Source organism: Caretta caretta, chromosome 2 (genome assembly GCF_965140235.1).
Source record: "Caretta caretta isolate rCarCar2 chromosome 2, rCarCar1.hap1, whole genome shotgun sequence".
Lineage (NCBI taxonomy): Eukaryota > Metazoa > Chordata > Testudines > Cheloniidae > Caretta > Caretta caretta.
Window position 1 is genome coordinate 80432784 of NC_134207.1, and position 16313 is coordinate 80449096.

The 16313-nt window shown below is 43.5% G+C and overlaps 1 protein-coding gene across 2 annotated transcripts; it reads right to left on the minus strand.

Annotated features, from left to right (window-relative positions):
* Positions 1-725: 725 nt before the first annotated feature.
* PSMA8 (proteasome 20S subunit alpha 8) lies at positions 726-15228 on the minus strand. Of its 2 annotated transcripts, XM_048837175.2 has the most exons (7): positions 14856-15215; positions 8902-9028; positions 7025-7149; positions 5999-6121; positions 4542-4661; positions 4379-4441; positions 726-1263 (listed from the first exon to the last, which is right to left on the minus strand). In XM_048837175.2, the coding sequence occupies exons 1-7, from the start codon at positions 14955-14957 to the stop codon at positions 1174-1176; spliced, it is 750 nt and encodes a 249-aa protein (XP_048693132.1). In that variant the 5' UTR covers positions 14958-15215; the 3' UTR covers positions 726-1173. The 2 variants fall into 2 exon arrangements, with proteins under 2 accessions (XP_048693132.1, XP_048693133.1); XM_048837176.2 differs by lacking the exon at positions 4542-4661 and having other exon boundaries at positions 14856-15228.
* Positions 15229-16313: the final 1085 nt, after the last annotated feature.

The window sequence follows — 16313 nt, forward strand, 5'->3', positions numbered from 1 at the left end:
TACCAGCAGAAAGCCTCCCTGGAGGTATATCTGCAATTCTTGCTGCACCAGAGACCCATAACCAGCCAATACAGCCCCTAAAGTGGCCCGGTGAGGTGGCAAGGTCATGGGAACCTAACTGGTTGGAGTTAGAGTGCAGGAGAAGAATGAGAATAGGATCGTTGGAGTAAGACAGGGGAGTAAGTAAAGAGAGAAACTGAGGGAGAGATAAGATAAAGGAAGGAAGAGAGAGGAAGAAAAATAATAATGGGTAGGGAGAGAGAAACTAGGCAACTGAAAGGCTGCAAGGGTAGGAGAGATTCAATTAAAAAATACCCCTGAGAAGGGGTGCACTGCACTAAAATGTTTAACTGTGCGACAAATATATTTAGTGGAGTACTAACACGATAGGCTTTGTATGCAGTACAATTGTAGCCATATCAGTCCCAGGATATTAGGCAGACAAGATGGGTGTGGTAATATCTTTTATTGGACCAACTTCTGTTGGAGAACAGAAGTTGGTCCAATAAATGATAGGCTTTGTCAGTTAAAATTTTGAAAGCTGAATATAATACAAATACATTAAGAAAAATACCATGCACTATCTTGTACAATCCACTAATAGGAGAAAGGTGTTTCTATCATTCAAACAGTGGTGCAATTCAATGTGTTGTGCCATCCACAATAGAGAAAGACTAGCAGTGCAACATGCTTTGGAAAATGCAACACAATAAATTAAACAGTCGAAACATAAATCAGAACTTTATTGAATTCTTAATTTGCATTCCATATGTAACAGTAATACTATGTAAACACAAACTTATCAAACTTGCAAAAAGTTACATAAGAAAAAATTGAACACTTGGAAACCTTTTATATCTTGTACAGAGATTCACCAATAGTTTGGAGATAATTTGCTTACAGGAAGTTTGACAATGCCTTTTAATGCTGAATATGTAAACAATAAATAAATGGAGGAATGGTAAGGTGCAAATACCTGCCTGTTTGCACACAATAGTAAATACAAGCACATTAGGACCAGCACATTTGTAATTGTGACAGGATTCAGAAAACTAGAGTATTTGATAATGAAAGAGACAAGTTTATTCAGCAGCTGTAAATATTGTGGTCAGCTAGTATTTGTTAAAACTTCAGAAACATTTTAATAAACAGCCATCAGCATTTATCTGGGATTTAAATACTTTTCTTCTTTTTCTTTTCAGAGTCTTCTTTTTCCTTCTCTATTTCTGCAACTTGTGATTCAATGTCCTTTGCACTAAAAATCTGAAATGGAACATAGGACAAAGAATTGTATAAAGTGTAACTAATATGGATTCCATCTACACTTTTTTAATCCACAGATTCAATTACATTTCACAGCTCCAAAACTTACTCCTGAAGTGTTGAAAAAAAAAAGTTTCAAAAGCTCCCATCTGAGACACAAATTGAGAGAACCAAACCTGTGTTAATTTTTTGAAGTCAAGGTGTGTGTTTATGCAGATTTGCATTTATAAACCTGGCAGATTAAGAGACTGCCAGGGATGATTATTTTCCTTATAAGTGAATTCACAGGCCAGATATTATGAGATAGCTGTACCATGAGCTACTCTAGTAACAACTTTAATGGCAGAAGGCAATTTAGTGACTATACTGGCATGAACCTAGGCTTCTTCAGTACAGACTGGCAATTCTGTCAAATTGTGTGTGAGGATTTAATTTTATTGGGCTGTCCACTAGCAATTTAAATGAGTTTTGTGGACACTCACTCAGACCTCCAGCTGGAACCAAATCCTAATAGACTCTTACCAGAAATTAAAGGCAAATGGTTTATCTAATAACCCTCTTAGTTCTTTATAAATATGTTGTTACCCAAACCTTCAGATTGGTTACAAGTGTTAGAAATCCATATAATATCACTGAAAGAAAATAGCGAATATAAGAATTAAAGCCATGTTTATGGACTGGGGGAAAAAAATGTCTATGCGAGGGTGCCTCTACCACCCTCATAACAGACGGAAGAATACTAAGGGCCACTTTTATCTATGACAGAGATGGCCAGACTTACTGACCCTCCTAGCCACATATGACAATCTTCAGAAGTTCGAGAGCCAGGGAGCAACTGCTGGGGCTCAGGGCTTTAGTCCTGCATGAGGCACCTGATGGGGCTCGGGGCTTCAGCCTTGCTCCTGCTGAAGCCCCGAGCCATGGCAGGTACGCTTCACAGGGCTGAAGCCCCAAAACCCCCAGCTGGGGAGAAGCCCATAATCCATCACCCCATAGGTGGAGAATGGGGGGACTTAGGGGGCTCCGCGAGCCGCACTTTAACTGTAAAAGAGTCGCACATGGCTCATGAGCCACAGTTTGGCTGCCCCTGATCTATGAAGTACATGCCCTGCTCTTTCAAAGGGTTAGGCAGTGTCCTCATTTCCCCTGCATTCCCAGAAGTAAGTGTCCTGGGGAGCTCCTGCTGAGTTGATGCACTTTCTCGTCTCCCATGTTTAAGAAGGATGAATTCAAACTGGAACAGGTACAGAGAAGGGCTACTAGCATGATCCGAGGAATGGAAGACCTGTCTTATGAAAGGAGACAAAGAGCTTGGCTTGTTTAGCCTAACCAAAAGAAGGCTGAGAGGAGATATGATTGCTCTCTATAAATATATCAGAGGGATAAATACCATGGAGGGAGAATTATTTAAGCTCAGTACCAATGTGGACACAACAACAAATGGATATAAACTGGCCATCAGGAAGTTTAGACTTGAAATCAGACAAAGGTTTCTAACCATCAGAGGAGTGAAGTTCTGGAACAGCCTTCCAAGGGAAGCAGTGGAGGCAAAAGACATATCTGGCTTCAAGACTTAAGCTTGATAAGTTTATGGAGGGGATGATATGATGGAATAGCCTAATTTTGGCAATTAATTGATCTTCAACTATTAGCAGTAGATATGCCCAATGTCCTGTGATGGGATGTTAGATGGGGTGGGATCTGAGTTACTACAGAGAATTCTTTCCTGGGTGTCTGTCTGGTGAGTCTTGCCCACATGCTCAGGGTTTAGCTGATCACCATATTTGGGGTTGGGAAGGAATTTTCCACCAGGGCAGATTGGTAGAAGCCCTGGGGGGGTTTTGCCTTCCTCTGCAGCATGGGGCACCGGTCACTTGCTGGAGGATTCTCTGCACCTTGAAGTCCTTAAACCACGAATTGAGGACTTCAGTAGTTCAGACGCAAGTTAGGGGTTTGTTACAGGAGTGGTGGGTGAGTGAGATTCTGTGGCCTGCATTGTGCAGGAGGTCAGACTAGATGATCATAATGGTCCCTTCTGACCTTAAATTCTATGATTCTATCACCTCCACCTCTCCAGGGCTTCACAGAAATAAACCTGTCCTAACAGGGTGTCTTTCCTATCACTCTATCTTCAATAAAGCACATATGTAATTTTGGCTCAAATTCTAGCCAGCTATCTTCAATTGACAATTCATCATTCAATTCACCCTGTGCATACAGAATTCACGACAGCAATGTATGGACGTAAAGGTTTACTGAACTTGAGTCTACAGGATGTGGGTGTTACTGCAGGAAGTGGTGATACACTGCTAAGGGTGTAATGATGAATGCAGTTTGTAGAAGATGCGTTTATTCCAAGAGTGTGTACACCACCATTTATCTTTAAAAGTCAAAATCTTTTGACAATCTTGCCAAGAATTTATTCTAGAACTGGACTTCTTTCAGATGCAGCAGAAATAATGAAGTTACAATATTCCAAAGAAATTCTGTCATTTGGGACTAAGTACTAAATATCACATCTTACTAAAATTCCAGACAACTCAAACAGTTAAAATTGCTTAAAGAGATTATGTACACTTATCTATTATGCGGGTAATATATGAAGAAGAATGGAGTTGTTTATTCCAAAAGAAGGGAAATACTCTATGGAAATCTTATTTTTTAATTGTCATGCCTGGTGTCTGTCTTTTCCACTGTAATAGCAGCTACAAAAAGGGTCACAAAATGTTTGCCAGAAATATTAAATTGCAAAAATGCTTCTTTAGAACTGTACAATATCAAAATTTACTATGAGTCTCGCCATGTAAGCTACGTGATAATGTCTCCCACACAAAAACCAGAAAAGTATGTTTTTATATGTTCCCAGAACAGTTTCCTGCACTGAATGTTCCCAACACAGCTTCTTATAGTACAATATAAATTATCAGCAGTTACTACATAGCTCACAGAATCAATCTAGAGAGACACAACAGAAGTCACATAATATTGTTTTACCAGATGTTAGGGACACTTTATACATCCAGTTGAAATGCACAGATGTAAACTGGAATAATTTTTGTCAGAAGATTCTGTATAGAAATCATCATTTTATTTCTATGTAATCAATAACTCATACCTGCAGTGGTTGGTTTCTCCTTATTATTGCAAGTTCAATGTTTTTTCCACCAGATTGGACAACCTAGTATACAACAAAAACATCATTACAAGTACGTTACAAGACGAAGAAAAACAAGCTTTTCTGAAAGCATTTATTGTATGCATTCTACTGGATTACATACTTCTAGCAAAGCTCTTATTGCTAATTTGATAGCTTCTTTGTCAGTTGCTATAGCTTCTTCTGTGTAATTCTTCTCCAAAAATTCACGCACAGTTTTAGCATTGCGACCAATTACATTTGCCTGTAGAAGACACACAGTTATGTATCTCACCATGATGTACATTAATTTGTTTTACCAAATCAAACTCATTTGGTCTCCACACATTTCTCACACGATACTGATTTGGCAATTCCCCCACTATCGTTATGTAACATGTGATTTGGGTTTTGCAATATTGGCAGAAAAGACTTTATTTCACTGTTTCCATGTGGAATACAACAACATTTTCAAGATTTCCAGGCCTTTACGTTTTTAAGGAAAGACGACAAAACAGCATAATAAACTTTGTTAATTTGAAGCACTTTGAAAATATCGTTAGTGGTCCTAGGTCTTGTAACACCTGAGGACATGAAAATATTAGAACAATGGTTCTCAAGCTTTTTCACGCCAGAACCCCCTTTTCCATAAATTGACCACGCTAGGACTTCCTTGCTATAACAGGGTGGTCTCCCCATTTAAGGGCTTGGGGCCAGCAGTCCTGTGCAATTATCAGACCCAGCTGAGAAGGGGCTAGGTGATGCCTATAAATGGAAATAGAAAGCTTGAAAGAGTAGTAACAAGCTGTTTTTGAGCAAAAGGGAGACAAATAAAATTTAAAGTAAGGTAGTTTTTAAATGACCCGTAACTCATAAGGTTGGACCCACTGTCTTTAAATATCTCTCCTGTATGCTCTTTTGCTCTCAGAGTAGATATGGTAATTTTCAGGCCATGCCTCCGTTTTCCCATGGGAAAGTTTAAAAGGAGAGGGGGAGTTTGAAATAGGGCTTTATAATGGAATCTGGTTTCAACATTCACTGTGGAGAGGTTCTCTCTTCATAATTGATGACACCGAACACACAATCACCATGCAATATGTTTGCTGTTGTATATATTTTAAATTTATTTTCTTATTTTTGCTGTGGATTCACTAATTCTTTAACTATAAGGCTAAGGCTACATCTATACAGTAATTCAACACCCACAGCCAGCCCAGTTCGTCTGCCTTGGGCCGTGGGGCTATGCAGATGTTTGGGCTTGGGATGGAGACCAAGCTCTGGGACCCTGCGAGGAGGGAGGGGCCCAGAGTTCTGGCTCCAGCCTGAGCCTGAACATGTACACAGCAATTTTTAGCCCTGCAACAAGTCAGCTGACCTGGGTCAACCATGACTGGGCTGTGGGTCTTTTATTCCAGTGTAAACGTACCCTCAATTAGCTTTGGTGCTCAAACAACTGTAACTAGCCTTCTGAAAGCATGGAACAGATTCTTTGTTTATGTGAATCCATAGTACAACATGCAACATCAGACTTCATTGAGATACACTGCCTATGCAAATATTTGCACTAAGATAATACAATTTATGAATTAAGTTGGAGCTTACCTTCCAAGAATGATATGTACCAGATGGGTCTGTCTGATACAATCTGGGACTACCATCATCATCAAAGCCCACAATCAAGGCAGAAATACCAAAAGGTCTACGTCCATTGCTCTGTGTATAGCGCTATGAACAAGATGTAAAGTTTTAACATTTTTACCTTCATGGAATGTTATCAGTCTAGTACATATGAAACAGCATAAAACTGAAAAGACTCTACACAGCAATTTAACCTATAACTGATTATTAATAACAACATACCACTGGGAGAATGCAATTCCTAAATATTCTGGGATTAAATTCTGCTCTGTGTTATACTGGCACAACCCTAGTGAAGTTTGCACAGGAGTAACTGACGGCAGAATTTGGCTTTTAGTGAGACACGAAGTACACTATTCTCAACAAGGTCTAAACTAATTGTAGGAATTTAAAAATAAACATATTGCTTAAATATTTTTACATATGAAGCTATTGCAAACAGGGTGCAGGGTACTGTTATTAGCAGATTTCAACAATCATCTCCCCATAGACATATGATTGATTAGACTATTCCTAACTGTTCCACTAATATGAAGAAAGAAGGACATTCTGAGATTAAGGATCTGCATTAAATTTAGCACTTCACACTATCTAGTACTGATCTGAAAAAAGCTTTTTTAAATTTGTTTTATCTTAACTTTTGTTATACAATAATATATTTTCATTTCCAAATAAGGTAGGAAATGTATGAAAGGGACTACAGCACATGAGAGTAGAGCAGGAGCGATATTTGCAGGTGGTCCGCCAAACAGAAAAGCTAATTATGGAAACTATTTTCTTGTGGAAAATACTAGTACTACTTCTTTCAAACACTATTTGCATTCTTAAAAGTCCAGTGATAGAAAATTTAACCAGGCTCCCATTTTTACTGGCAATCTCACACCTGGCTTCTATTTCTACTGCTGTGAAATAGAAGCAGCTTGTTTGTTTTTAAATAGTGTTATCTAAAGGCCCCTACAGAAAACTAACAACACTAAGTAAGATACTTACCTGCTTTAAAGATGCTATATAGCGTGTTATATATTCTACTGTGACTGGATCCTCAACAGTAAGTTTATGGCTTTGACACTCCACACGGGCTCTGTTAATTATTATTCTAGCATCAGCAGTCAGACCTACATAATCATAATTATCAAATATGTTACAACACAGTGAATATTCTTTCTTTATGAAACAATACATGTATCATTTAAGAAGAATTACTTTTTTTTCTCCCTCTTGCCTTGTGAAAGTCATTTTCCTCTTTCTGAGACTGACTACAGAAGGCAAACTGACCGTTCACAAAGTATGGTCAATTGCACAAAAGCAAACAAACTGAGAAGGAAAGAAAAAAATAAAGATAAAAAAATATTGTTCTCTACTTTGTTTAGTTATAATAATCTTCCATGTTGCCTGTAACAGTAGTAGGCAAGACATTTTGAGACAGAAGCTAAATTTAAATTGACAGTGTATCTTTAAATTATCAAGTGGGTCAAGTGACAACCAAAACTTGTTACACCTTCTTCTAGAATAAAATACACCCTTATGTCCTCTTCAAAATGTCTTTCCACTCTCATCTCTCAGACCTCAATCCTGCAAACACAGTCAATGAGGGCACTTGTGTGCTTAATATTAAACACATGCACAAGTGTTTCAGGACCTAATTACATTACACTTCTTCTTTTCTCATACAAAAAATGGTGCAGCAAGGTGGGCACTAAAGAGCTACTGAGGCAAATGGACATCTTAAGGAGTTCTTGCTGAATCTTCCATAAAAACCCTAGCAGTTTTATTCATTTATCACTTTTTATAACAGTAAGGGCTAGGATGTGTAAATGACTAATTATGCTCTGTGTATGTACATGCATGCGCATGCATGTGTTTTGAAATTTTAAGGACCCCTAACTAATCCTTTCCTTTTCCTTCTATTCTGCAGGCAGAAGTCTCACCCCTGTTCAGGCAGATTCATACATAATCAGCAGAGGCACTCAGGCCTAGCAGGAGCAGGCTGTAGAAGCTACAGTAGCCCTAAAATAAACAAGGGAAGGGAGAGCTGAAAGGAGCACCACCACAGCCTAAAAAGAGGGGTTCCAGGGTCTCTCTGTGGTCCCCTCTCTTCTCTCTCCCTGCAAGCAATAATAGGGAGGGAATGGGAAGCTGCAAACATGTAAACAAACCGCTGAGTTCTTCTTCCCCCAACCTTTTCTGAAGGGGGATGTCTGTCTAAATGTCCCCCAAGCTAGTCCTTGGTGGAGTGGGGGGGGGGGCAGGCAACAGGTGTTCACACATGCACCTTCCCCCCCGTTGCTGTCTCATGCATGGGAGGGTATTTCTCTCCCTACCCTCAGAAAGTGATCACTGTGTCTGCCCCTGGAAAGAAGAATGGGATATGTGTGCTTTTCCAGTCCCATAATGTCTCCCCCATATTTATGGGGTTTTCCCCAATATTAACCCAATTTCTTTTTCTGGGGATGGAGTCACAGGTACAGTGTTCTCTTCTCCCTTGGTCTGTTTAAGGCTAGTGCAGCCAGCCTACAGGCAGCTTGCTGCTCCAACTGGCCACATCACTGCTAACGATCTACATATCTACCTGAACAAGAGGGGAAAAAAAGGAAAGCGTCAATCAAAAATCCCTAAATGTTCAGAATTTTCTAAAGACCAAATTATTTCCCACCAGCCACTGAAAAAAAAACTTCATTAGGCAGTGATTTCTGTTCACTACATATAAACCTATGATGTAAAAGCAAAAGCCTTACCAGTCTCCTGAACTATCCTGACCACCTCAGTAATATTTTTTCTTAAATCCAGGAACAGGTCTTTAAAGCCCTCTTGCACAACATATATCTGCAATAAGATGCTCCACAGAGCAATAACTCTATAACCAATACCTGCAAAAGCCATGCAGACATGATCATCAAGTGCACAAATCTTTCTCACAGTTCTTTCTTCCTGAAGTTTGGCAACAGACTTTCTCTCTACCCCCAATACAACTATGTCCAGCCCTCGAATTCCAACCTGTTAAGTCATCATAAAAAAATAATTAACCTTAGAAACATTTTTCATCATTAACAATATAATGAAGATAGTATGATACTTAGGGTAAGAATGACACTTTACATTTAAGCCCCCAAGCTATGAGAATGAAATTATGTATATGCCTAATTCTTTGCTGAATAAGAGCACCCATGTCCGCCCACGCACGCCCGACAGACCTCACCGAGATCTGCCAGGAGCACCCATGTCTGCCCAGGCACCCCAACTGACCTGACCAAGGCCGGCCAGAGCACCCAGGAGATGATGAGGATGGCTATTAGTTGTACTGCACTATCTGCTGCCACAAGGCAATGAGCTGCTGCTGGGTAGCAATGCAGTCCCACGTCTGCCAACACCCAGGAGACATACGGTGAGCTGAGCGAGCTCCATGCTTGCCGTGGTATGGTGTCTGCACGGGTAACCCATTAAAAAAGGCGCAAAATGATTGTCTGCCGTTGCTTTCATGGAGGGAGAGAGGGAATGGGGGCCTGACGCCATGTACCCAGAACCACCCGCGACAATGTTTTTTGCTTCATCAGGCATTGGAATCTCAACCCAGAATTCCAATGGGCGGCAGAGACTGCGGGAACTGTGGGATAGCTACCCACAGTGCAACACTCCAGAAGTCGACGCTAGCCTTCGTACTGTGGACGCACTCCGCTGACTTAATGGTTTTAAGTGGGGACACACACAATCAACTGTATAAAATCTCTTTCTAAAAATTCGACTTCTATAAATTCGACCTAATTTCATAGTGTGGACATACCCTTAGACTGTTACAGTCTCCACAGCGATGGTACTCAATAAGTAAAAAACAGTAATATTTGACTCTCTGTTAGAAATGAAGATGGTACGGTGGGTATGCTGCCATACTAAGAAACTGTGGATGTCTTATTTATTATTTGTATTGCAGTTGCACCCAAGAGTCCCAGTTACAGACCAGCATTTCACTGTAGTAGGTGCTGTACAATCACAGAACAAAAAGACAATCACTGTCCAAAGAATTTACAATCTAAGTATAAGTTACAAGAGGTGAATACCGTGAGACAGACAGAGGAGCAGAAGGAACCAATGAGACAATATTGGGCAGCATGACAACCTGTAGTATCAGCACACCAGCTGCCTAACTGATGTCAAGATTGTTTTGTAGGCATCATGGCAAAAGAGAGTTTTAAGGAGGGGTTTTTAAAAGGATAAAGATATTCTTTGTGGATGTTCACAGGAAGCTCCAACCATGCATAAGGGGCAGAATGGGAGAGATGGGCAACAAAGGCTGACATTATTGTAATAGCGGAGACAATTTTCAATATCTCCGTATCGAGTGAGAGCTTTGTTTCTATCTTTCTTTTATTTATTACTGGGTATTTTCTCCCCATTCTAATCAGAACTTATTCCCTGGATGACTGAATCACTGTCAGAATTCCAAGTGCTCTAAATACTCCAGAGGGCATTCTGTGCCAAAAAATTAAAAATTCTGCACGCAATACTGTAAAATTCTGCAAGTTTTATTTGTCGATAAATAAATGCAGAGGCTCCAGCATGGCAGGTGGGAGCACAGGCCACTGACTGCATGAAGGTGAGAAATCAGCCTTCAGTTTCCCCACTCCCAGGACTCAGGCTGCACCTGAACCTGACACAGCACAAGGCTGGGCCTGTCCCAGAAATACCCTAGGGGCCTGTCCCTTTGCGCCAGGCATGAGGCAGGCAGGTTCAACCAGACAGGATCCAAGTGTGCAGGGGCTCAGTGTGAGGGGATCCAAGTGTGGGGTGAGAGGATTCTCTGTGGGACAATCTGGGTACAGGCAGTTCAGTGGGGGATCTAGGTGTGGGGGGATCTGGATGCACAGAGGTTCGTTAGGGCGGTTCCAGGTGCAGGGGCAATGGGACTCTGCAGGGGCTTCCAGGTGAAAGTGGTTGGGGCTCAGCAGAAGGGTCTGGGTGTGGGGATCTCAGCAGGGGAATCCCAGTGCTGGGGGAGTGAGGCTTGGTGAGGATTCTCTGTGGGACAATCTGGGTACAGGCAGTTCAGTGGGGGATCTAGGTGTGGGGGGATCTGGATGCACAGAGGTTCGTTAGGGCGGTTCCAGGTGCAGGGGCAATGGGACTCTGCAGGGGCTTCCAGGTGAAAGTGGTTGGGGCTCAGCAGAAGGGTCTGGGTGTGGGGATCTCAGCAGGGGAATCCCAGTGCTGGGGGAGTGAGGCTTGGTGGGGTCTGGGTGCATCTAGTTGGGGGTCGGTGGGGTGAGGGTCTGGATGTGGGGGCTCAGGGTGGTGCAGGGAGGTGGGGCTCCTCAGAGTGGGGTTTGAGTGCAGGGAGCTCAGTGGGGGGTGGTATGGGTGCAGAGATGGGGGGTCCAGAAGCAATGGGGTTTGGGTACGGGGGATCCGGGTGCAGGGGTTGAGGTTCAATGAGGTGGGGTTTGGGTATGGAGGGCTGGGGGGTTCTGGGTGTATGGGGTGAGGCTTGGTGGGAGTGTCTGGGTATGGGAGGTCTGGATGCATGGGGCTTGGGCAGATGGGGGAGCAGCTCCCTGTACAGTGACCCCTCCACACACAGCTGAGGAGCAATGGGGGCAGGAAGCAGGGGAGGTGAACTTCCTGCAGCTGGGGGAGTCTTCTGGGGGTAGGTCTGACGCAGCCCTAGCGACTTCTTGCAGGGGAAGAGGAAATCCCGTTCTCTACTGCCTCCAGCCCAGCCAGGATTAGAAGCTGGGGTGTCTCCAGACCTGTGGTGATTTACCGCTTCACTGGCTTTTCCGGGTACCTGAAATGATGTACCTGCAAAGCTAGGGAGTGGTGCATGATTGCTCTTGCAGCTTCCCTTTGCTTCCCTGTCAGAAAATCACTTTTCTGCGAGAAAGCAAAGATATCTGCGGGGAAATGAATTCTGCACACGTGCAGTGGTGCAGAATTCCCCCAGGAGTATCTAAAGGTGAACATGAATTAAAGACAGAGTAGGGTGTGCAGAGGAACAGAGTTTAGGAGCTGCTAGGTCCCAAGATAGAGTCAAAGAGCTCAAAGACATCCACTCCTCCAACACAGAGCTTCTAAAAACCAGTACCACTCCCCCAGCAGGGGAGGACAAACAAACAGAAGAAATATGCTCTCCTTTCTTTTTTTTGGAGGAGGTGGGGTGGGGAAAGGCAAGCAGAAATCATGGAGATGCCTCAATCCCAGAAGCTCCCTTCTCCCACTGGCACCCAAGAAAAGCAGTTCAGAGTGCAAAGTGCCCCCAAACCTTACATTACACAACTCAGTAGTGACAAGCATTCCAATGTCATCCCCCATCACCTTCCCAAAACTAAACCTTTGCTGCATTCTAACCAATGACAAGCTTCTCCTGACATTTTGTGTCACCCTTAGACACAAATATAGCTCAATTTCACATGAGGTAAAAGGTCACAATAACAAACGTAGGAAGCATTACAAAAATATGAAGGTATAAGCTGGAGTTTTAGAATGTTGAGGAAAGATATACTTGGTGGTCTCATACCTTCACTGCATCTTAAAAATACACACTGTAAAAATGCCTATCCTTTAAAAAGTGACAGTATGTCCATCAATTCTATTTGTTGCAGCTTCCCAAGACATTTTAATTAGTTGAGAGTTTTCTATAGATGATTTCTTATGACATTTCCATCTTCTCATTACACCTTTTATTCTTGATTTAAAGATCCAAGTCCTTCAAATTGTTCTATGCAAGCAGACCCCTGCATCCATGTCAGTGAGATCTACTTGTGCACAACTTGTTCGAGGATTAAGGACTTCGTGTGTGCGCGCACACACATGCGTGCGTGCACAAACACAATTTTCTAAACACTGGGTGATAAAAAGAATTCTATTTTGATATAGATGTTATTTGGGTCACAAAAAGGTTTTTCCCTACAAATCGAAAAAATTATTACAGTGCAGTTATGGTAAAAAAAATGATTACGTTAAAGGTTATCTTCTTCCTCAGTTATATCTATTTACATTACTGATAAAAATACTACTTTTTTTACTCCTGCTAGTACAGCTGAGTTACTATAGGTGTGCAAGTAACTTGAGCATGATCCTACCTTGCCATCCACATGAACAAAATAACTAATCAAGCTCTAATTGCAGAATTTTTAAACTGGTGATAATACGATATCCAGAAAGAACCCAACTTGACTTTCAGACTAAGCTTCCAGAGCTGGCAATAAGAAAAATAATTGTTTTACTTGTAAGTTCAGCAAATACTAGATGGAAGTGCATGAGAGACAGACAATTACAGAACGTCACAATGGTAGTTTTACAGAATAATTGTTCAGAGTAGAGCCATACTTTAAATTTTCTTACAGAATGGATCTAAACATGGGGGCTAGCAGAAAAAAACTGCAGTTTCTTTAAACAAAGAAAACACTAAAATGTTTTATTTTTTTCCACATTTTTTAACTAACTCTTTTTGCATGGTGGTTAAAATGTGTGTCACATGATTCTACAACGTAGACTTAATACACATGTGCAACCTGAAAACTACAAGTTCTAACATGCAATTTTCTATCTTGATGCAAGTGGCAACAGGTTAGATTGTAGTGAAGGTCTATTTGTGAGTACACTATAGGATGTCTGTCTCTTTTAGAGCTTGATATCTCTGTGACTTTTCTGCATGATCACATCTAGCCCTGTAAGTGTGTAAGCAGTTCCTTCTAGGCAGTCATGAACTAGGCAAGGAGTCACCTATTCTGCGAGTGTGATACCTGAATCAACATTTTCTTGTCATTACCTAAGCCTGGATCTCCCGTATGTCTATATACTCAATGCCACGACACAAATCAAGCCAGAGGATAGCATGCTAAAATCAATCAACCCTGCAGGCCACACCTCTGCATATTACAGACAACCTGGCTGTCTGCTCTGTTTTATGCATATTTGGGGTGCCACTTGGGCTCCTGGCAAATTGCCCACATGGGTCCCACAGCTAAACAGTTTGGGCATCTCCTAGTTTACTACATCCGTAGAGGCACCTTCCTTCATTTTTAGTGGGGGTCAGTGCCGTGAAGTTACTGGCTTCTATTAAAAAACTCCCTTTCTGCAGCAAACCAACCAGAGCTGGTATCACGAGCTCTGAGGAAAACTGGATGGAGAGAGGCCTTTGTTGATTTGTTTTTTAAATGGCACAAGGCTCCTAAAGGTAAATGTCACTTTGAAACACACCCCAACAACATCCTCCATCCCAAGCAGCGACAGTGAGACTCAAAACCTGATGCCAGGAGGGAGCCTCCAGCTCCTTTCTCCTTATAGTTTGGGGCAGTCTCTTGGTATGTACTGGGGGCAGCCGGTCACACCACCAATGTGTGTCGTGTTGCTCCAATGGGCGTACAAAACCATAACTCTCCCTGACAAGGGAGTCTCTCTCTAGCCCAGCCCCACCCCAGGGGGAGTCTCTCCCTCTCTGTCCACCCCCCACCCTAGGGAGTCGCTCCCTCTGCTGGCCCCTGGAAGAGTCTCCTCTATCACAGCCCCCTATGGGGGAGTCTCTCCCTCTCCAGCCTCCCCTGTGGGGGAGTCTCTCCGTACCCCAGCTCCACCGTGGAGGAGTCTCTCTCTTCTGGCCCCCTCCCCAGAGGAGGAGAGTCTCTCTTTTCTCCAGCTCCTCCCCATAGGGGTCTCTCCCTATCACACCCCGAGGAGATGGGGAGCCTCCTTTCCTTCCCCACCCTCACTCTGGGGGCAGGTCAGTTGCCACGGGGCTCTCTCTTCCCCGCTGGCAGCCCAGCGAGAAGGCGCCGGGGAGGCAGGGCGGGCGGGCGCTGCCGCGGGGACCGGCTGCCCAGGGCGCACTCACAGCCGTGGAGCCCTTCTTCACGGCCTCCTGGGCGTACTCCACTTGGAAGAGGTGCCCGTCCGGGGAGAACACGGTGATGGCGCGGTCATAGCGGGCAGCCATGCTCCTCCTGCGGCGTGCTGGGGACGCCCCGGCCGCCGCTCCCGCTCCGGCTCCGCGCACCTGCTGCTCCGGGCTGGCTGGCTGCTGTTGTGTGGCCGGCCGGCAGGCGGCTGCCTAGGGAGCGCGCCAGCGGCCGGGAGAGGCGCTCTGGGCGCTGGCCGGGCGCGGGGGGCGCAGGCAGGCTCACTGCTGGAGCCAGCCCTCACGCTTAGACGGCCTGACTCTGCCAGGGCCGCAGTTTGTCTTCAGAGGGAGGGCACAGGCCCCGGCTCTTTGGAAAGTAAACGAGCCTTTCCCTCCTCAGAGCTCTCCTCGCCCACAGGCCTGGAGAGCCAAGAGCCCCCAGGCATTCGGGACTGCACAAACCAGCAAAGGAAACACTGTGGGGGAGACTGGAAACTAGTGTCACTTCATTACAAGTGGACCCGTGTAGTCATAGGACAAAAGCTGCACGGTTGTTAGAGCAGGGCTGGCCCCAGGAGATCAGAGAGACAGGGAATAGCTGTGATTGGTCACCCCAGGAAGAGCCCTGGGCAGCCTGAAGGCTTGGCTTGCTCTCCAGCCAAAGGGCCAATGATGAAAGCTATCACCTGACCAACTTTGGCTCCTCATTAGAGTGATATTCAGCAGCCGTTCTGTTCCTTTTTAACTCTAGAGTCTCCCTCCCCATTTAAAAAAGTTGTCTATTCCTCCGTAGTCCCATGCATTTGAATGAAGTTAAGAAATGTATCCCAAATTCCCCACTGCAATGCTCCTGTCTGTAGCTTTCCCAGATGCACAAGTACCATATACAAGGAAACACCTCCTCCTACGATTCCCGAAACCTACTGGCACTACCCTAGTCCTCCAGCTGGAACTGCAGAGTCTGAGCCCCGTGCCCATAGAGAGCCCTGTTTTTCCAGTTGTAGGATTGAGGCCAATTTCTGCATTGACACTTTGATAGCGTTACTTGAAAATCTGCAAACAAGGGCACCAGACTGGGATTTAGGAGACCTTGGTTCAATTCCTGGTTCTGCCACTGACCTGCTTGGTGACCTTGGACAAGTCACTTCACTTCTCTGTGTCTCAATTTCTCCACCTGTGAAATGGGGATAATGGTACTGACCTATCTTGTAAAGCACTTTGAGATCTAAAGATAAAAAGTACTACATTATTATTTTAAAGAAGACATTGCTTGAAAAGAAAAAATATTTAAGCTTGTTTTTGTGTGGCATCTTTTAGAAAGCCCACCATTTCACCTGCTTGCCTATTAGAAGTATTTGTGCAGTCCAGGCTGGAAACTTGGGCCAGAGAAAGGAAAAGAGAATTTTGTAAATATTCTAGCTATTTTTACTAACTTTGGCCCTGATCCTGCAA